Source organism: Littorina saxatilis, linkage group LG4, assembly GCF_037325665.1.
Source record: "Littorina saxatilis isolate snail1 linkage group LG4, US_GU_Lsax_2.0, whole genome shotgun sequence".
In the NCBI taxonomy this organism is placed as follows: Eukaryota; Metazoa; Mollusca; class Gastropoda; order Littorinimorpha; family Littorinidae; genus Littorina; species Littorina saxatilis.
In genome coordinates, this window is record NC_090248.1 from 61,099,152 (window position 1) to 61,121,690 (window position 22,539).

At 42.5% G+C, this 22,539-nt stretch overlaps 1 protein-coding gene across 1 annotated transcript; it reads right to left on the minus strand.

Moving 5' to 3' along the window:
• Positions 1-641: 641 nt before the first annotated feature.
• LOC138965267 (spindle assembly abnormal protein 6 homolog) lies at positions 642-21,309 on the minus strand. Its single transcript, XM_070337386.1, has 9 exons — positions 21,173-21,309; positions 16,621-16,776; positions 11,622-11,758; positions 10,072-10,289; positions 8,943-9,199; positions 7,710-7,823; positions 6,700-6,768; positions 5,621-5,719; positions 642-4,166 (listed from the first exon to the last, which is right to left on the minus strand). Exons 1-9 carry the CDS (start codon positions 21,194-21,196, stop codon positions 4,044-4,046), a joined length of 1,197 nt encoding a protein of 398 aa, XP_070193487.1. The 5' UTR covers positions 21,197-21,309; the 3' UTR covers positions 642-4,043.
• Positions 21,310-22,539: the final 1,230 nt, after the last annotated feature.

Genomic DNA, 22,539 nt, shown 5'->3' on the forward strand with positions numbered 1-22,539 from the left:
AATGGAAGGAGAGACAGAGAAAAGATGAAGGAAGAGTGAGAAAGAAACAGAGTGACAAAGATAGGGAAATGAAGCGGACAGAGAAAGAAATAGAGAGAGTGAGAAAAACAGATAGAGAGACAGAGAGAGGTACACGTATAGAGAGTACGTGTGTGTCAATGGCCAACTGAACAGGTCTTTACTTGTTCACACACACACACACACACACACACACACACACACACACACACACTCACACACACACACTCACACACACACAAACACACACACACACACTCACACACACACACACACACACACACTCACACACACACACACACACACAAACACACAAACACACACACACACACTCATAATACACACACACACCACACACACACACACACACACACACACACACACACACACACACACACATAAATATGTAACAGACACGAGTACGTGTACATTTCTTGTCTTGAAATACAACATTAAATTTAATGGAAGACAATTGAAAATATTAATAAATGCAATACACATTATCAGCTACTACCTACGATTACCAACTTCTTCTCCTATGTTAGCCGTTTAGTATTATTTTACACACCCTAATAAACAAAACTGTAGAGCCACAAAGATCTTATAAACAATTTTGTCGTTAGCGCTCTGCACACAAACAGCAAGACTGATGAGCAAGAGTAGCCAAAGTGAGCGTAAGGGGGAACCCATATCTCCCAGCACGTGACTCGGAAAATAACAAACATTGACACACACACAAAATATATTTTTTTCTAAGAGAATGAAAGTCGTTTGTTCATTTCAATGTTTATTGTTCGCTCACGTAATAATCTTAAACAAGTGAGTCAGAGCGCTGTTTAGAGATTTCATAAACAAAGGGAAGTAAGCGCTGTAAATGCATACGACATGTGTTATGGAGTTGGTGAGAGTAATTCGGGACTAGTCTCCTTTTTACATTTATTCAAGTTTTGACTAAATGTTTTAACATAGAGGGGGAATCGAGACGAGGTTCGTGATGTATGTGTGTCTGTGTGTGTGTGTCTGTCTGTCTGTATGTGCGTGTGTGTGTGTAGAGCGATTCAGACAAAACTACTGGACCGATCTTTATGAAATTTTAAAGGAGAGTTCCTGGGTATGATATCCCCGGACATTTTTTTTCATTTTTTCGATAAATACATTTGATGACGTCATATCCGGCTTTTTGTAAAAGTTGAGGCGGCACTGTCACACCCTCATTTTTCAATCAAATTGATTGAAATTTTGGCAAAGCAATCTTCGACAAAGGCCGGACTTTGGTATTGCATTTCAGCTTGGTGGCTTAAAAACTAATAAATGAGTTTGGTCATTAAAAATCGGAGACTTGTAATTAAAACAATTTTTTATTAAACGATCCAAAAATAATTTTATCTTATTCTTCGTCATTTTCGGATTTCCAAAAACATATACATATGTTATATTTGGATTACAAACAAGCTCTGAAAATTAAGAATATGAAAATTATAATTAAAATTAATTTTCCGAAATCGATTTAAAAACATTCATCTTATTCCTTGTCGGTCCCTGATTCCAAAAACATATAGATATGATATGTTTAGATTAAAAACAAACTCAGTAAGCTAAAAAGAATAGACATACAGAAAAGCGTGTTATCCTGCTCAGCGCGACCACTACCGCGCTATTCTGCATGGCTTGTCGATTTCACTGCCTTTGCCACGAGCGGTGGACTGACGAAACTACGAGTATGTGGTCTTGGTGAAAAATGCAGTGCGTTCAGTTTCATTCTGTGAGTTCGACAGCTTGACTAAATGTTGTTATTTCGCCTTACGCGACTTGTTCATTCTTTTTTTTTCTTTCTTTTTTTTGGGGGATGAAAATCGCTTGTTCATTTCAATGCTTGTTATTCTCTCAGGTGCCAGGAGACTGGTTCCGAATAACACTTACTCTATTACACATGCTGTATGCATTTAGAGCGCTTACTTCCCTTTCTTCTCTCACGTGGCAAAACGATAGTGTCCGTATAACTCTCACTTACTCTTGTCGAACAGCCATCTTGGAGAACAGTCATGTCGTCTGTGTTCTGAGCGCGACTAACGTCCCTTTGTTTCGTCCATCTTGTTATTAGTGCGCTGCCTCATTTGGTTCTGACATGTCTCAGACAAAGCACAAACACAGCGAATGTAATTAAAAGTTGACTCGGATTGAACATAAATCCAGCTTCATTCCTTCTTCTTCTTCTTCGTTAATGGGCTGAAACTCCTACGTTCACTCATGTTCTTGTACGAGTGGATTTTCACATGTATGCATGACCTTTATTACCCCGCAATTCAGGCAGCATATGCCGATTTCGGGGGAAGCATGCTGGGTATTTTCGTGTTTCTTAACCCATCGAACTACTTTATTCCTTAAAAGTTCATGAATGCCAGTCCCATGACCTGACTCTGTCATGCTGACGTTTAGATTATACTGAATGACGTCTTTTCAGTGTGACATTGCACAACCGATGCCTTGCACTGAACATCGAAAGTCGAACAGCAAGCAAGTCATTACGATTTGTGCTGCATGCGTCCTAAAAGAGGAGTTGTTAGATATCACTTATGCAGATTTGAGCAAACAAACAAAATCAAGAATTATTCCAGAATCATTGAGCAAAGGCGAACGAAAGATGTAATGAACTACAGGTAAACTCTCAATGAAGGTTGTTGAGTAATGAGCACCATAATACCAAAGATGAGCGGTATAACCATAAATGCACAATTCAACCACAAGTCATAATCAAAGGCACATCCCCACTTGTACAATAAGCCTGCATTTTTCTCCATTTTTATATAAAACTATTTGTCACCCTTTATAGTTCCAGCTAGTATTACATCCTTAGTATGCTTGTTAAGAATTACATTCAAGCATCTGGGGATAAGTGAAAGATTCATTTTATTTTTGTTAAAACAGTCATCTCAAAACAGCCATTTCTATACTAAAATAAAATTCGGTTCAATACATTTCTAATAAAATCGTGCTTAGAATGGTTACAGAACACTGAAGCAACGTCTATAAAAAGAGTCTTGCTCTAAAATTCTACTTGTCCAGAACTCAACTATGTTGGCCCGGACGAAGCATAACACAGTAGCAGAATACACAGACAGAGATAGAAAAAAAGTCATGCAAAATAAACAAATCAAAGCTGGAATGAGCATTGAAGATTGAATAAATAAAAAAAATACTAGACAATATGTAACTGAGGTAACTATGGTTTCCATGACCTTATCAGCAGTTATTCCCTTCTTTGTCTGAGATCAAAAGAAACAATGTTATTTTCCCGGTAAATGTTGATACGTTCATTCTTACATGCATTACACTTTAGCTTTAAAAAATCTTCTATGTACATTGCCAATGTAAAATGATTAATAAAACGAAGTGCAAGATGGACGGGTGAGATCCCCGGAAGACAAAGCTGAAAAGCGACATGGGGTGGTATGCATGAGAAATCGTCAAGCTGGAAAGGACCCAAGTGCTTGGTCGGATTGCTTGATTTCTCGCACAAATCTCAATTTCAACCAATCGGACCCAGCGCTTGGTTCCCGCCCAACTAACCACTTTCGCGTGAGAACAGCCGACATTCGTAAGCTTACACGTAGAAATGACTAGAGTCTACGTTTGAAGAAGTGGGCCCAGAGATAAACACAGAAGGGCCGATATGCAAGAGTCGAGTTAAGAGACTTACGTCCAGGATAAACGGTACCCTCAATGCAGGTTATCCCGGACTGCAGCCTCTAAACTCGACTCCTGGGCTTAGGTGTTCGAAGCAAAAGTGAGTGAGAACAAACCGCGGGGTCTGATTCGTTGAAATCAGAAAAAATCGCAACTTCAACCAGTCCGGCACCGCGGCTGACTCCCACCCGGTTGATAACTTTATCGTGCACCGCAGCTGACTACCACCCGGTTGATAACTTTCTCGTGCACCGCAGCTGACTCCCACCCGGTTGATAACTTTCTCGTGCACCTCGACCCTGCATTCTGGCCAACAACAAAAACTAAGTTTTATGATGAGATCAGGCCTTGGATGCTCCACCGTAGCTCTCCACGGGGTACATCTGTCGCGGCAGGGAGTCCTGGTTTTGCTGCGAGTGCTCGAAGAACCGCTCTCTGGATCCGTGAGGCTCCACGGGACGAAGCTACAGACAGACAACAAGCAGTGACTGGTCAGGTACAGGTAACAGCTCATGCCAGAGTCCTATAACGTCACGATAAAAAAAATTACATATCTTTTTTACATTTAGTCAAGTTTTGACTAAATGTTTTAACGTAGGGGAGGAATCGAGACGAGGGTGTGGTGTATGTGTGTGTGTGTGTGTGTGTGTGTGTGTGTGTGTGTGTGTGTGTGTGTGTGTGTGTGTGTGTGTGTGTGTGTGTGTGTGTGTGTGTGTGTCTGTGTGTGTGTGTGTGTGTAGAGCGATTCAGACTAAACTACCGGGCCGATCTTTATGAAATTTGACATGAGAGTTCCTGGGTATGATATCCCCGGACGTTTTTTTCCTTTTTTCGATAAATACCTTTGATGACGTCATATCCGGCTTTTTGTAAAAGTTGAGGCGGCACTGTCACACCCTTATTGGCTCACGAAGTGTAGCCTATGCGATCGTAACTTTGTCTGTCTGTGCGTTTGTGCGTGTGTGTGTGTGTGTGTGTGTGTGTGTGTGTGTGTGCGTGCGTGCGTGTGTGTGTATGTCTGTGGTAGAAACTTTAACATTTCCGAGTCTATGTGTGAGTGGTTATCCAAGACTATGGATAAAGCTCGCATAAGATTACGTCACGGTCAAAAGTGTTTGACGTCAATTAATGCATCATGACGGCATGCCTCCCTGTAGTCTTTCTCTCTCGCGTGGTGTGTGTGGTCTCGGTCATTGTTATTTTGAGCGGGCCGAGACTATTTGGCAGTCGTGTCCCTGTAAGTAGGCTACATGCAGACAGACAGATCTAGATCTAGTGTCTCTCTTTCTTGCACAGTGTCACCTAAGCTTACTGTGTGTGTGGGTGTGTATGTGTGACGGAGTGATTGAGTTTGTGTTACTGTTTGTCTATTTCTTACGTGAGCCTTGAAGGCTTCGCCTCTTGTTTTTCAATTAAATTGATTGAAATTTTGGCAAAGCAATCTTCGACGAAGGCCGGGGTTTGGTATTGCATTTCAGCTTGGTGGCTTAAAAAATAATGAGTGAGTTTGGTCATTAAAAATCGGAAACTTGTAATTAACAGCAATAAAGTCTCAGCATTGATCCAAAGCGTGAACATTTGACACTAACTCTAAAGAGGGTAGAAGCAGCTTCTGCCCTCTTTGCTAACTCTAAGGCCATTCAGCTCTCGTTAGTAGTAACGCAATAGCTAACATTCCAGCGGACCTTGCCAAGGCATACAGGCATATTAAAGGGACAAGATTTAAACGAAGAAGTGACAGGGAAACCAAAAATTCCCAGAAAATCAGGTCTTGAAAACGAAGCAGTCTTAAAATGGGGGTAAATTTACAGAGGTTTTGAACAAAAAATCTGAGAAGACAAGGTCTTATAAGGAAGGAAGTCTTAAATTCGGTAGGGGGGGGGTGTGGATCTTAAAAGCGGGGTTGCACTGTACTGACCTCGTCCCAGCGTCCCTGGGTGCCGTAGTGTTGGTGTTGCTTCTTGGAGTCGATCCACTCCGCGGCCTGTCGCGTGAAGCTGCGAGACACCCGTGAATGCTGCGGGGTGAAGAACACAGAGTTAGTGTCGTGGTTCGAGTTTTACTTCCACGTATTTCATAGGCTTGATGTATTAATGTGTATCTTTTTGTTGGTTTTGTTGTTGCTCTTGTTGTTGTTGTTGTTGTTATTGTTTTGTATCCGCCTGCGCGCGCGCGCGCGTGTTTGTGTCTGTGTGGTGTGTCAGGGTCTCTGTCTCTGTCTCTGTCTCTGTCAGTGTCTGTATGTGTGTGTCCGTGTCTGCGTGTGTTATTGTGTGTGTCTGTTTGTCTTTCTGTATATTACCTCTCTCACTCCCCCGTCTCTCTTTTTCTCTCTCTCCCCCTCTCTCTCTACTCTCTCTCTCTCTCTACTCTCTCTCTCGCTCTCTCTCTCTCTCGCTCTCTCTCTCTCTCTCTCTCTCTCTCTCTACTCTCTCTACTCTCTCTCTCTCTCTCTCTCTCTCTCTCTCTCTCTCTCTCTCTCTCTCTCTCTCTCTCTCTACTCTGCCTCTCTCTCTCTACTCTCTCTCTCTCTCTTTCTCTCTACTCTCTCTCTCTCTCTCTACTCTCTCTCTCTCTCGCTCTCTCTACTCTCTCTCTACTCTCTCTCTCTCTCTCTCTACTCTCTCTCTCTTCTCTCTCTACTCTCTCTACTCTCTCTCTCTCTCTACTCTCTCTCTCTCTCTCTCTCCCTCTCTCTCTCTCTTTACTCTCTCTACTCTCTCTCTCTTTCTCACCCCCTCTCTCTCCCTCTCCCTCTCCCTCTCTCTCTCTCTCTCTCTCTCTCTCTCGCTCTCCCTCTCTCTCCCTCTCTCTCTCTCGCTCTCCCTCTCTCTCTCTTTCTCTCTCTCTCTCTCTCTCGAGTCTCTCTCTATTCCTCACCCCCTCTCTCTCCCTCTCTATCTCTCGCTCTCGCTCTCGCTCTCTCTCTCTCTCTCTCTCTCTCTCTCTCTCTCTCTCTCTCTCTCTCTCTCTCTCTCTTTCGCTCTCAACTCTTACCTCATTCTTCAGCTTATGATAGCGCTTCAGTACGTCTTGCCTTGCCGTCTCACTTGTGCCGAGACGTGCCTGCAAAAGTACAAATAACAAGAGAAAAACACCCCCGTTGGTCAAAGGGAAATAACCATTCTCACTGCCACTAACTGAGAAGGTTATTTCCCTTTGACCATTAATATGTGTCTCTATAAGTGCTTGTAGAATCTTAATCCACCAATAACTCCCTAACCGTGTGTTTGACTGGTCCCAATTTTTGTAAGGACCGTCTCAGGAATGTATAAAACCTGTTCACCAAGTTTGGTGACGATCGGTCCGTTCATTCTTGAGATCTATATGCGACCACAAACACACACCCAAACAAACACATCGAGTGTATCCTATACACACCCCTATACCGGGGGTGTAACAAATTGGCTAACAGGACAAAGCCCTCTTATTTCTCTCTCTGTCTTACTCCAGATACATTCACAGTGTTTTCTCTTCAGTTTTCTTCTTCCTTCCTAATCACCGATGCTATTTCGTACAATTCTGGTCAAGTTCTGTCTTCTTTCGGTAAGAAACGAAATTTTTCTTCGGGTCAATGAAACGAACGAGCTTAAAAAGTCCTTGATTGTCTCTCTCTCTCACTCACTCACTCACTCACTCACTCACTCACTCACTCACTCACTCACTCACGCACGCACACATGTACGCACGCACGCACTCATTCACTCACTCACTCTCTCACTCACTCACTCTCTCACTCACTCTCTCACTCACTCTCTCTCTCACTCACTCACTCACTCACACTCTCACTCACTCACTCACTCACTCTCTCTCTCTCTTTCTCTCTCTCTCACACACACACACACACACACATACATACACACACACACACACACACACACACACACACACACACTTACTCACTCACTCACTCAATATCATTACACAAAGCACACACATGACACGTTACATTACCACAACAAAACATTTGATCAAATCTACAGGACACAAAAGCGGGTTCAACTGACCAGGACGGTGTCGCGGTCCGTAGAGGAGGTCTTGGCGATGAGGATAAGCTCGGCGTTGTCTCGCTTCAAGCGCTGAATCTCTCGCTTCTGGACATCGTTCTCCTCCAGCAAGCACTGCAACAAGCACACAGTATCACTTTATTAGACAGCGAAGACTTCAACAATATTAGTCTATTTCAAAAATCATCAACACTTGAAAAGATTCAGTCAACGAACAAAAGCATTTTATGAAGGGCACAAGCACAAGAAAGCTCTCTCTCCCTCACTGCACTCTCAAATTAAAGAAACTTGCATTTTTCCCTATGCAATGCATTTTAAGTACATTTATAACACGTGTTCTTACTTCACCTTGAACGTATATAAACATGTAACTGTTGTTTTCTTTGCTTGTATATATATTCTTCAGCATTTCTGGACACAAGTGAACAATCCTATGACTAGTTTAGAAACTGTTCCCGGGTCTTGCCATAACAGCAGAACGAATACGTGTAACAATCCACATTTACTGGGAGAACGTCTATTTGGCAAAATATTCTGAAAGTTTCAAATCCACCTAGTCATCGCTGAAATACAGCGCTTTTTGTCATGAAACCCCTCAAAATTGACGCAAAAACTCCCGTTTTTTACCCGCTCATGCGATTGACACCTGCATCAGTAGGAATACCATAGCACACGAAATACGTAGGCTAGCTAGACAAAACAACATGTTTTGGTAGATAATTGATTTGACTTTCTTCTCGCATGTAAAAGTTGCAAAGTTTTGCCAATAGTGATTTTTCGTCGATTTTTAATTGTGACCCTCCACCACGAAATGAGTCGCATGTCACCTCGCGCGGTTCTGCGCTAGGCTTAATATAAGTCCGGGGAGTGTCTGGTAACAGTGTGAGGGTCACCTTAGTCACAGGCTTATAACTCAAACAGTTTTTGCTCTTTTCTAAAACGGTTTTCACCACTGGATAGAGCATAAAAAACTCTTTGGGAAAATGTAAAAATATGAAAATCATGCAAAGGTGACATGCGACTCATTTCGTGGTGGAGGGTCACAATTGGTCACTTCCGTTTTTGTCAGGACGATTTTGAGCGGCGGTCACGTCATCCCTGTAAAAGCTGATCCAGATAGTCAAGTGAACGACCTTAACTGGCATAGAAAATTTGAATGAAATGACACGGGAATTTATGCTTTAATTTGGGTGCGACATTTGTCGCAATAATGTTTTTGATAAGCTTGCATACCTCATTTTTCCTGACGACGTCATTGACGTTGGTGTTGGGTCCAATAAAGCTTTGTTCTTTGAGTGGGGCTGGTTTGGGAGTGATGGCGCGCATGACGTCATTGTGCTTGGGGGCCGACTTGCTGCGTCTCTGTCTGTCTCTGGAGGCGTTCTCTGCCTCGTTCTGGCGCTGACTGTCCTCGTACAGCTCGCGGTACCGCAGCGACATCTGCTGGGACTTGCGTAATTCGTCTTCCAGTCCCTTGACCTTCAGGTTGGCTGGAACAAAGTCACACTCTAAAATGAAGTGTTCCACTTTTGATCACCCTTTGTATAACTAGTTTTCAGCACAGTGTGATATAGTAGAAATAAAAGCTAGCACATTTGAACACTAGTGTTTACAAAGTGCTACATTTTCAACTAGTGTAGTTATATACTAATTTGAGTTCAGAACTGGTTACAAAAAGGGTGATTACTTCAATTTTGAGAGCCCCAGTGTGCGCAGGCACTAATTGACGAGAGTTCTTTGATTCAATGGGGCAGGTAGTCTTCTTAATCCGATTTTAAGTGATAGGGAATTTTCTTCACTTGATTTCATGATATATACAATCTTCTGTATTTGGTTTCGTAGGATGTAAAATGTCCATTATCTGACAGATTTTAAAGGGTAAGGAATTGCCTCTCTCAATTTCCAGATACTGAGAAACTCCTTGTAAACTGAAGTGAGAATGCAGACTTTGGTTATAATAGATGTGGGTGTTTTTTTGTGGTAAACTTCAAGAAGTTTAAACCTTCCAAGGTTAATTACACACATACAATGACACAGAACATTTACATGCGATAAATCCATGGACGTGTTCATGAACTGCACACAAGCATGCATACACGCATCACGCCACAACACACACACAATCTCTGTCTGTCTGTCTGTCTGTCTGTCTGTCTGTATGATGTCTGTTTGTAGCTCTCTCTCTCTCTCTCTCTCTCTCTCTCTCTCTCTCTCTCTCTCTCTCTCTCCTCTCTCTCTCTCTCTCTCTCTCCCCCCTCTCTCTCTCCCCCCTCTCTCTCTCACCCCCTCTCTCTCTCACCCTACAATGCCACCAAGCTCTTCCACTAAAACTCCACTAACCTATTCTGCTGATACGACTCACCTCCTCTCAGCTTGGCCTCCAGAGCGTGTGCAGCTCGTAGCGTTTCTGACCCCGAGAAGGACTGCGTCATGGCGTAACGAGCGTCCAGCATGTGTTTCTTCCTCTGGGTCAGCAGCAGCTCTCGCTTCAGCGCCTGGTTCTGGGACTGCATGGCCCCCATGCGACTGGCCTTCAGCTCGTACAGCGTCTCCTGCTGCTGCGGGGTCAGTTTCCGTGTCCTGACACAGTCAACAACAAGCACTGACTTAAACGCCTGGAGCCAGAGAAGAATTGCGGTTAAGCTACGGTAGCACGGCACGGTTGGCCTAGTGGTAAGGCGTCCGCCCCGTGATCGGGAGGTCGTGGGTTCGAACCCCGGCCGGGTCATACCTAAGACTTTAAAATTGGCAATCTAGTGGCTGCTCCGCCTGGCGTCTGGCATTATGGGGTTAGTGCTAGGACTGGTTGGTCCGGTGTCAGAATAATGTGACTGGGTGAGACATGAAGCCTGTGCTGCGACTTCTGTCTTGTGTGTGGCGCACGTTATATGTCAAAGCAGCACCGCCCTGATATGGCCCTTCGTGGTCGGCTGGGCGTTAAAGGTCCTTGTCTACATTTTTATACCGAAATCGCCATTTGACCATTAAAATGCAGAGTCTATTATCTACAAATATCAACAATACACCCCCTTTCGATCAGGAAAGACGAAGCCAGTGTAGCCGTTTGAAAATTCATTGTAGTATTCCAGCGTAGTACTCATAGTAGGTTATCCTTATTTGGAAAATGCCAAGCGCAAAACTCCTCTCAAATCCCGTGCATTTCGTGCGTTTAAAAAAAGCGTGGACAGCGCTCCAGTGTCAAACTGTTGCTGTAAGCATAGTGACATGAATTTGATTGGTCAGTATTTTTAGGCAAAGCACATGTTCTCAGCAAACAGAAAACAAAATATTGTCACGCTACCCAAAAATAAAATCTTTTTTTACATATTTCTTTTTTCTATAACTTTTTTCCCCACGGTTCATTTATCATTTGACATAATTTTGTATCGAAATCTATCCATAAGATTATTGAAAAAAAGCAAAAATGTAGACGACCACCTTTAAGCAAACAAACAAACAAAAAATACGGTAGCACGGTACGATTTTCTTCAGATTTGACTGGTTACACGGTGGAATTTTCGAAAACGATCGACTCTGAGCTGCGATTTACTCACAAACGATGCAGTCGTAGCTTTGGACTTCTTCTTCTTCTTCTTCTTCTTCTTCTTCTTCTTCTGTGTTCATGGGCCGAAACTCCAACGTTAAATCGTCTGTTTTTGCACGAGTTGGTTGCATTTTTAATTTACGCCGATTTGGGGGGATGCATCATGCTTGGTATTACACACACACACACACACACACACACACACACACACACACACACACACACACACACACACACACACACACACACACACACACACACGTGTTAAGCAAAGAGACAGACAGACAGTCAGATAGATAGATCCAGACAGAGACAGACAGACAGTCAGATAGATAGATCCAGACAGAGACAGAAAGCTGGTGACATACTTGACGATGCCGATGGGCTGGATCCCTTTCTTTTCCTCCTGTTTCTGTTGAGGTGTGTCCTCGTGCTGGGGCTGTTCCTCCCTGAGTCCCAGCGCCTCCTCCAGGCCTACCTCGCTCTCCTGCATGTCGTGTTGCAGCTAGGAACAACCGGTACAATAAAGACTGTCATCACACAATGCATGTCGTGTTGCAGCTAGGAACAACCGGTACAATAAAGACTGTCATCACACAATGCATGTCGTTTTGCAGCTAGGAACAAACAGTACAATAAAGACTGTCATCACACAATGCATGTCGTTTTGCAGCTATGAACAACCGGTACAATAAAGACTGTCATCACACAATGCATGTCGTTTTGCAGCTAGGAACAACCGGTACAATAAAGACTGTCATCACATAATGCATGTCGTTTTGCAGCTATGAACAACCGGTACAATGCACTGATAACTGTGATGAATATTTTTTATATTCTTTGATGTGCACCCTTATGCTGAGTGTGATAACCCTCGAATGACTAGTCCTGTGATAAATATTGTTCAATGACATATCTAGTCCTGTGATAATGATAGTTTTTAGCGGTAAATTTTTAGCTAAAGCTGACGGCAATTAACCTATTTGGAATCATGTTACTATTCCTGTTAGTGTACATATGCGTGCGCGAGTGTAGTATGCTTCGTATGGTATTTTTATCTGTTGTCTTATTATTTGTTTTGTCTTTTAATGTGCACCACACTGAAATTTCTCTGTATGAGATAATAAAGTATTCGTATTCGTATTCGTATTCGTACAATAAAGACTGTCATCACACAATGCATGTCGTTTTGCAGCTAGGAACAACCGGTACAATAAAGACTGTCATCACACAATGCATGTCGTTTTGCAGCTATGAACAACGGGTACAATAAAGACTGTCATCACACAATGCATGTCGTGTTGCAGCTATGAACAACCGGTACAATAAAGACTGTCATCACACAATGCATGTCGTGTTGCAGCTATGAACAACCGGTACAATAAAGACTGTCATCACACAATGCATGTCGTGTTGCAGCTAGGAACAACCGGTACAATAAAGACTGTCATCAATCAATGCATGTCGTGCTGCAGCTAGGAACAACCGGTACAATAAAGACTGTCATCACACAATGCATGTCGTGTTGCAGCTAGGAACAACCGGTACAATAAAGACTGTCATCACACATTGCATGTCGTGCTGCAGCTAGGAACAACCGGTACAATAAAGACTGTCATCACACAATGCATGTCGTGTTGCAGCTAGGAACAACCGGTACAATAAAGACTGTCATCACACAATGCATGTCGTGTTGCAGCTAGGAACAAACAGTACAATAAAGACTGTCATCACACAATGCATGTCGTTTTGCAGCTATGAACAACCGGTACAATAAAGACTGTCATCACACAATGCATGTCGTTTTGCAGCTATGAACAACCGGTACAATAAAGACTGTCATCACACAATGCATGTCGTTTTGCAGCTATGAACAACCGGTACAATAAAGACTGTCATCACACAATGCATGTCGTTTTGCAGCTATGAACAACCGGTACAATAAAGACTGTCATCACACAATGCATGTCGTGTTGCAGCTATGAACAACCGGTACAATAAAGACTGTCATCACACAATGCATGTCGTGTTGCAGCTATGAACAACCGGTACAATAAAGACTGTCATCACACAATGCATGTCGTTTTGCAGCTAGGAACAACCGGTACAATAAAGACTGCCATCACACAATGCATGTCGTGTTGCAGCTAGGAACAACCGGTACAATAAAGACTGTCATAACACAATGCAATGTCGTGTTGCAGCTATGAACAACCGGTACAATAAAGACTGTCATCACACAATGCATGTCGTGTTGCAGCTAGGAACAACCGGTACAATAAAGACTGTCATCACACAATGCAATGTCGTGTTGCAGCTAGCAACAACCGGTTCAATAAAGACTGTCATCACACAATGCATGTCGTGTTGCAGCTAGGAACAAACAGTACAATAAAGACTGTCATCACACAATGCATGTCGTTTTGCAGCTACGAACAACCGGTACAATAAAGACTGGCATCACACAATGCATGTCGTTTTGCAGCTATGAACAACCGGTACAATAAAGACTGTCATCACACAATGCATGTCGTTTTGCAGCTAGGAACAACCGGTACAATAAAGACTGTCATCACACAATGCATGTCGTTTTGCAGCTATGAACAACCGGTACAATAAAGACTGTCATCACACAATGCATGTCGTGTTGCAGCTATGAACAACCGGTACAATAAAGACTGTCATCACACAATGCATGTCGTGTTGCAGCTATGAACAACCGGTACAATAAAGACTGTCATCACACAATGCATGTCGTTTTGCAGCTAGGAACAACCGGTACAATAAAGACTGCCATCACACAATGCATGTCGTGTTGCAGCTAGGAACAACCGGTACAATAAAGACTGTCATCACACAATGCAATGTCGTGTTGCAGCTAGGAACAAACAGTACAATAAAGACTGTCATCACACAATGCATGTCGTGTTGCAGCTAGGAACAACCGGTACAATAAACACTGCCATCACACAATGCATGTCGTGCTGCAGCTAGGAACAAACAGTACAATAAACACTGTCATCACACTATGCAGGGAGGATTCGACAGTGGAAAAATAGTTTACATGTGACCAAAATAGAACCCCCCTTTTAAGACTTTTCAAAAATGTGAGAAAAATAGGTCTTGACAAGGAAGGAGTCTTTCAGTGAAGGTCAATTTAAGTGAAGGTCAATTTAAGTGAAGGTCAATTTAAGTGAAGGTCAATTTAAGTGAAGGTCAATTTACAGACGGTGTTGGTTTAAACATAAGTTTATTTTAACAAAAGTTACAATCATGACATGTATACAAAATACACAGGTAACAGCAACAAGCTAGAAGCTCAAGTTATTGTGGTGTTCCTGCATGGACATTTCAATGTAAGGCGGTAACGGCTGAACAATTCGTCTAAATAAACCAAATCTATTAATAACCTAATAAACGTTACATAATCATTATAACGAAAGACAGTAAAAGGAAGGACGGTGTTAACAGAAAAGCTGATAAAGCAAGGTCTTAAATTGGGGAGTCTAAAGGGTGGGGGGGGGGGGGGGGTCCACCGTCTACCTGATGACTCCTGGTTTGGCATTTCCTGGTGATAAAGTCAAAAATAGACCAGGACATGAAAGAGGCTGAAAGTTGTTGTTGTTGTTTTTTTAATTTGTGTTATTCTCTCAGGTGCCATGAAACTGGTTCTGCCTAACTCTCACACACTACATTGGGGTGTGCACGTTAAAGATCCCACGATTGACAAAAGGGTCTTTCCTGGCAAAATTGTATAGGCATAGATTAAAAAATGTCCACCAAAATACCCGTGTGACTTGGAATAATAGGCCGTGAAAAGTAGGATATGCGCCGAAATGGCTGCGATCTGCTGGTCGATGTGAATGCGTGATGTATTGTGTAAAAAATTCCATCTCACACGGCATAAATAGATCCCTGCGCCTTGAGTCCGAGTCTGGAGATACGCGCGCGATATAAGACTTCATATAACATAAGGCCTAAAAAAAAAATAGGTGTGGTTACGGTAACCCGACCTACCCTATTTTTAGGGGCCGACCCTATAACTTTTTATTACATTTGTCAAAACAAAAAAAACAACAAAAAAAACCGAGTGCAGAAAACGCAATGAAAGCAAAATCGCCCGAGTCGCACACTTATTTCCCTGTCAAGTAGGTTTAATGTGTACACATTAGAAAAAAAAGGTTTTAAAAAAAAAGTGATTGTCTACCTTCCTACCCTATTTTTTTGGGGGCTATGTTACCGTAACCACACCTATTTTTTTTTTTGACCTTACATAACATAACACTCCAGTTGCACATGTCGTATGCGTTTATAGCGCTTACTTCCCTTTGCTTCTCAGATCCTTACATTTTGCTATACCTCGATCGAGGGGGGCGATGCTTTACCACATGCACCGGGAATGGGCTTTTTGGACGTAACGTGCATGGGAATGGGGAAATTCTCGTAGCGTGCACCGTGCACAGAGGTCCGGCGTTCACCGTGCATGGAGCTTTTTCGTAACGTGCACCGTGGATCACCGTGCATGGCACTTTTGGCCTCAACGTGCACGTGCACAGACCCCCCCCCCCCCCACCCCCCCCCACCCCCCCCCCCCCCCCCCCCCCCCCCCCATGGTGACCCTCTACCTCATGCCTCCTTGTTTGGCATGTCCTCATAAAGACACACATTTACCAGCACATGAGTACAAACACAGTTGTGACATAGTCCACGTGGCTTATTACACCCCCGGTATAGGGGTGTGTATAGGATTCGCTCGATGTGTTTGTTTGTTTGTTACACCCCCGGTATAGGGGTGTGTATAGGTTTCACTGGATGTGTTTGTTTGTTTGTTTGTGTGTTTGTGTGTTTGTGTTCGCATATAGATCTCAAGAATGAACGGACCGATCGTCACCAAACTTGGTGAACAGGTTCTATACATTCCTGAGACGGTCCTTACAAAAATTGAGACCAGTCAAACACACGGTTAGGGAGTTATTGGTGGATTAAGATTAAGAGTGACTTATTAATGGTCAAAGGGAAATAACCTTCTCAGTTGGTGGCAGTGAGAATGGTTATTTCCTACCTCGACGTACCCTTTCGCAATGGACCCTGTGTTTACATTCTGACTTCTGACTTTTGACTTTTGACTTTTGACTTTTGACTTTTGACTTTTGACTTCTGACTTCTGACTTTTGACTTTTGACTTTTGACTTTTGACTTTTGACTTCTGACTTCTGACTTCTGACTTCTGACTTTTGACTTTTGACTTCTGACTTCTGACTTCTGACTTCTGACTTTTGACTTCTGACTTCTGACTTTTTTTAACGGACAATAAAGTATTTGTTCTTGTTCTTGTAGTAGCTACAAACACACGAGTTTACATCCTACCTGTTCCATGGAAGTCTGCACTGTCTTAAGACTTTTGAGCACCTCCTGACGTCGCTTGGTGACGTCAGCCTCCTTCTTGGCGCTGCGCAGCTGCTGCAGGCTTGTTTGGGTCGTCTTAGCCTGGTCCATCACCTTGCGGAACTCATCCTGCAGGCTCTGTTATGCAGAAACAAAAACAAGGACAAGAACTGGACTGAAGAACAAAAAGAAGTACAACGAAGAACAACAGAAACAAGAAGAACACGAGAAGAACACGAACAAGAAGAACAAGAACAAAGAGAACGAGAAGAACAAGAAGAAGAATGTGTGTTTATATAGTGTGCAAAACATATATGAATATTGTGTGAACAGTCCATGTGGTGATTTTTGTCCGTGTGGTTAATTGTCTTATGTAGGTTGTACATTTAATTGTTCTATTCTGTATATGTTCTTTTGTAAAGGGCCTAAAACCATAGGTTAGGCACTTAGAAGGGGCGGGGATGTAGCTCAGTCGGTAGCGCCCTGGATAAAATTTGTATCCAGTTGGCCGCTGTCAGCGTGATCGAGTTCGTCCCCTCGTTCGGCGAGAGATTTATTTCTCAGAGTCAACTTTGTGTGCAGACTCTCCTCGGTGTCCGAACACCCCCGTGTGTACACGCAAGCACAAGACCAAGTGCGCACGAAAAAGATCCTGTAATCCATGTAGAGTTCGGTGGGTTATAGAAACACGAAAATACCCAGCATGCTTCCTCCGAAAACGGCGTATGGCTGCCTAAATGGCGGGGTAAAAAACGGTCATACACGTAAAATTCCACTCGTGCAAAAAACACGAGTGTACGTGGGAGTTTCAGACCACGAACGCAGAAGAAGAAGAAGAAGGCACTTAGAAATGCCCAGTTATTATTATTAAGAACAAGAAGAAGACCAAGAATCGTCGTTTTCTTCTTAATTTTCTTCTGTATTCATTGGATGCAGGTCTCACTGACGTTCACTCGTATGGGCTTTTTACGTGTATGAACGTACCGATCTTCTCCCAGTTATCAGACAGCCACACTCCGTTTTCGGGGCACGCATGCTGGATATGTTAGTGTACTTTACCCACCAACTCATCGATGACATAATACCAATGTCTGAGTGGATCAGTAGTTGAGTGTATGTGTCTGTCTTTCTGCTTAGCTTATCTCTCTGTGTGTGTGTGTGTGTGTGTGTGTGTGTGTGTGTGTGTGTGTGTGTGTGTGTGTGTGTGTGTGTCACGGTGTATGTGTCACGGTGTGTGTGTGTGTCACGGTGTGTGTGTGTATGTGTGTGCGTGTGTCTCTCTCTCTCTCTCTCTCTCTCTCTCTCTCTTGTGCCTATTTTCAAAAAAGGGGACACAGACGATCCGGGAAATTATAGAGGTGTTTCTCTTGTTAGTGTTGTCAGTAAAATATTCACGCACATTTTGAACAAGCGGCTGACGCAGTGGATGGAAGAAACTGAACAAATTGTAGAAGAACAAGCAGGCTTTAGAGCCGGATACTCGACTGTTGATCACATTTTCTCACTTTACACTATAATCCAGAAAAGTTTAGCGCAAAATAAAAAGGTTTTTGTTGCTTTCATAGATTACCGTCGGGCATTCGATTCTATTAATAGAAACAAGCTATGGGCATGCTTATGCCGGAAAGGATTGTCTAGAAAAATGCTTAAAATTTTAAAGAGCATGTATGAAAATGTTCTCTGCTGCGTCAGAGCTGGTCAGGACTATACAGAGTTCTTTGGATCACCAATCGGTCTGAAACAAGGCTGTTTATTGTCACCGAAAATTTTTGCCCTATTTGTTAACGAGGTTGCTGAAGAATTAAAAAGAGACGGAAGACATGGCATCACTTTATCTAACCTAATAGAAGAAATTTTCGCTTTGCTATTTGCAGATGATTTAGCCCTTGTTTCACACACGGTTGTTGGCCTGCAGAACCAGTTAAATGTGCTTGCTAGGGCCTCCGGTAGACTGGGACTGTCAGTCAACCTTAGTAAGACTAAAGTGATGGTATTCCGCAAGGGAGGCTACCTAGCAGCGCGTGAGAAATGGTATTTAAACGGTGATCTACTAGAAGTGGTTAACTCTTACACTTACTTAGGCTTTACACTGACAACTAAACTTTCAATATGTACAGCAATGGAGCAAATCGCTGCACGAGCAAAGAAAAAAGTGATGGATATTTTACGGGCATTATGGAGAATAGAATGTAATGATATAAAAGTATTTTTGCGTTTGTTCGACCTCCAAGTTCAGCCTGCTCTTTTGTATGCGTCCGAAATATGGGGTGTAAAAGAAATTGCGGAAATTGAACGGGTCCAAATGTATGCATGCAAGAAACTCTTATCAGTGAGTCAGAAAACGCCTAATACCATGATATATGGTGAATTGGGCAGACACCCACTTTTTATTAATTCCCTTATGAAAGCAATTAAATACTGGCTAAAACTATTAGAAATGCCTTCCCATAGAATTCCAAGAGCAATTTACGATCATCTTAAACGTTTAGAGGAAAGAGGGATTAAGACTTGGGCTAGTGACATTAAAAACCATGTGTTTCGCCTGGGTTTTGGCTATTCTTGGATTGAGCAGCAGGTCGGTAATAAAACTGGCTTTTTGAAGATGCTTAAGCAGCGTTTGCTCGATTGCTATCAACAAGACTGGCATGCAAAGTTATTTGATAGTGAACGATTTGTGACCTATCGAAGCTTCAAAACTATTTTACAGTATGAACATTACTTATCAAGTTTGCATATTAGACGTTATAGAGACGTTCTGGTCCGATTTAGAGTTGGCATAAACGACTTATATTGCAACAGGCACAGATACAATGTAAATAGACGATTGGAATTATGTCCCTTGTGTGGTCTGGCGGAGGAGGATGAAATTCATTTCATCTTCGCCTGCCAAGCCTATTCAAATATAAGACAACAGTTTTCTTTAAACATTCTATTCAATAATTGTTTGAGAGCTAGAAATTTTGTCAACTTAATGAATATTGAAAATCAGGAAATGCTGGCATCATTTATTTTTGATTGTTTAAAACTTAGACAAGAGCTGATTGCAAATCCTGAACAATAGCAGAAAAGGCGACAACTTAACTACACTATTTAACCGGCTATGGCCGTCATTGTAATGTACATATTATATAACATCACAATTACTTTTTCTGATGGACTAGATAGTCCACCAGTATTACATTTATGTTTGTCCTTGACGTTGTTTTTGCCACGTTTTTCCCCCCATTGCAAGGGGCATGTTGCCTAAATGCAATAAACTCGTTAATCGTTAATCTCTCTCTCTCTCTCTCTCTCTCTCTCTCTCTCTCTCTCTCTCTCTCTCTCTCTCTCTCTCTCTCTCTCTCTCTCTCTCTCTCTCTCTCTCCCAGCATGCCTCCACCGAAATCGGCGTATGCTGCCTGAATGGCAGGGTAAAAACGGTCATACACGTAAATCCACTCGTGCTAAAAACACTGAACGTGGGAGTCTAAGCCCATGAACGAAGAAGAAGAAGAAGAAGAAGAAGAAGAAGAAGAAGAAGAAGAAGAAGAAGAAGAAGAAGAAGAAGAAGAAGAAGAAGAAGAAGAAGAAGAAGAAGAAGAAGAAGAAGAAGAAGAAGAAGAAGAAGAAGAAGAAGAAAAAGACATGGGAAATTAGAACAAATCTGCACCCTTGTCCCATCAGGCTCAGCCGAGATTCGAACCCATGGTCTCCAGCACTCGTCAACAAAATCGAATACGCCCCCACATAGCATAAAAGCCATTGGGTATTGGGATAGTGTTGATGAGGATTCGTATACGCATGCGCTTCTTGCGATTCAATAAGATGTTTTTTTTAAATTGTTATAAGAACAACGATGTAATCCTAAAATGTATGATATTTTCATTCTTCTGAGGTTTCACGCCGTTTAAATAGAATACTTAAACCGTGCTGATGTTACCGACGGTTACTTGGTGTTCTATCACGCTGTGTGTTAAGTGTGTGTGTGTGTGTGTGTGTGTGTGTGTGTGTGTGTGTATGTGTGTGTGTGTGTGTGTATGTGTGTGTGTGTGTCTGGGCGTGGAGTTGGGGTTTGGGGAGGAAGTGTGAGTGTAAGCAGGGGGGGGGGGTGGGGGGAGGGGGGGGTACCAATGTGTGAGTGGGTAGTTTAGTGCATTTGTCTGTCTTTCTGCTTACCTTACTTATCTGTGTGTGTGTGTGTGTGTGTGTGTGTGTGTGTGTGTGTGTGTGTGTGTGTGACGGTGTGTGTGTGTGTCTCTCTCTCTCTCTCTCTCTCTCTCTCTCTCTCTCTCTCTCTCTCTCTCTCTCTCTCTCTCTCTCTCTCTCTCTCTCCTCTCTCTCTCTCTCTCTCTCTCTCTCTCTCTCTCTCTCTCTCTCTCTCTCTCTCTCTCTCTCTCTCTCAACAATCGGAAAGCTGAGAGGTCTGACCTAGCATGTCTTACGAAACGCGGCACAAAAACATTCTTTTCAAGCAAGCACAAGTATTACTGCACGCACTCCCAACCATTGAACACTGAGCAACTCGCGTAAGCTGGCACAACAAACACTGACTCACCTGTACAGCCTCAGCCGTAGCCATTGTGCAGAATTGACAGTGTACCAACACTTCTTTGTCAATAATGTCAGTCGTGCATGCGCCAAAGTTTTAAAGTTATCGAGTCAAAGCCCAGACCCCGCTTTTGTTGACATGAATCTAAGGGCAACTGAACTGGATCAAGGGACACGACTCCCAACACGTCCGGCGCATTAGCTGACGAGATTCTCTCCCTTGGACTACTCTGCAGACGTCGGTGTCTGGGAAAAATTTTCTGTTGAACATCCTTGATGAAGTTTGTGACCTATTTTCTGTTTTCCTATGATAGAAAACAAGCTTAACACATTGTGGACAGGAACTACAACGTTCCTGACACATAGACCCTAAAAATGTAGAAAGTAGTATGAATGTACACTTGTGCAATGTTAATTTGAAACTTAAGATGGTGGAGAATATGTATATATCTTTTCTTTCTTTCTTTATTTGGTGTTTAACCTCGTTTTCAACCATGAAGGTTATATCGACGGGGAAAGGGGGGGAGATGGGATAGAGCCACTTGTTAATTGTTTCTTGTTCACAAAAGCACTAAATTATGTAATCAAAAAATTGCTCCAAGGGCTTGCAACTTTCTTTCTTTATTTCTTTATTTGGTGTTTAACGTCGTTTTCAACCACGAAGGTTATATCGCGACGGGGAAAGGGGGGAGATGGGATAGAGCCACTTGTCAATTGTTTCTTGTTCACAAAAGCACTAATCAAGAATTTGCTCCAGGGGCTTGCAACGTAGTACAATGTATTACCTTACTGGGAGAATGTAAGTTTCCAGTACAAAGGACTTAACATTTCTTACATACTGCTTGACTAAAATCTTTACAAAAATTGACTATATTCTATACAAGAAACACTTAACAAGGGTAAAAAGAGAAACAGAATCCGTTAGTCGCCTCTTACGACATGCTGGGGAGCATCGGGTAAATTCATCCCTCTAACCCGCGGGGGTATATATATATATCTTTTATTTTCAGCAGACTAAAGTAAACACTTGATACTGGAAAGAGTTACTGCAAGGTACTCTGTTTCACAGTTGTCAACAGTAACACGATAAATGATGACATCTTTGGAAAGGGAATCGGCTTGATTTCATTTATAGAAAATAAATTTATCGTTAGATTCAAGAATTTATGCATGAATCATAATTTACTCAAGCAGTAGTTGTATTGGAACACTGGTTTAATGAAAAATGTGTGCTTGATTTATTCTTCTTTTCCTGTTATCTTCGATAATCTGTAGTGTCACACTTCTTGTTTTTCTTTGCTTTATTCCAAGACTTGCATCCATCTTGAATGTTTGTATGCAAATGTGTTCATGTATAATATAATGTGTCTTTAT

Excerpts from the sequence above, each read along its gene's own strand:
- LOC138965267 (XM_070337386.1), bottom strand. The coding sequence starts at position 21,196 with ATGGCTACGGCTGAGGCTGTACAG. Across the intron at positions 10,290-11,621 it reads CAGCCCATCGGCATCGTCAA|GACACGGAAACTGACCCCGC; the intron begins GTATGTCACCAG and ends TGACTGTGTCAG. Across the intron at positions 9,200-10,071 it reads GGAGGCCAAGCTGAGAGGAG|CCAACCTGAAGGTCAAGGGA; the intron begins GTGAGTCGTATC and ends ACTTTGTTCCAG.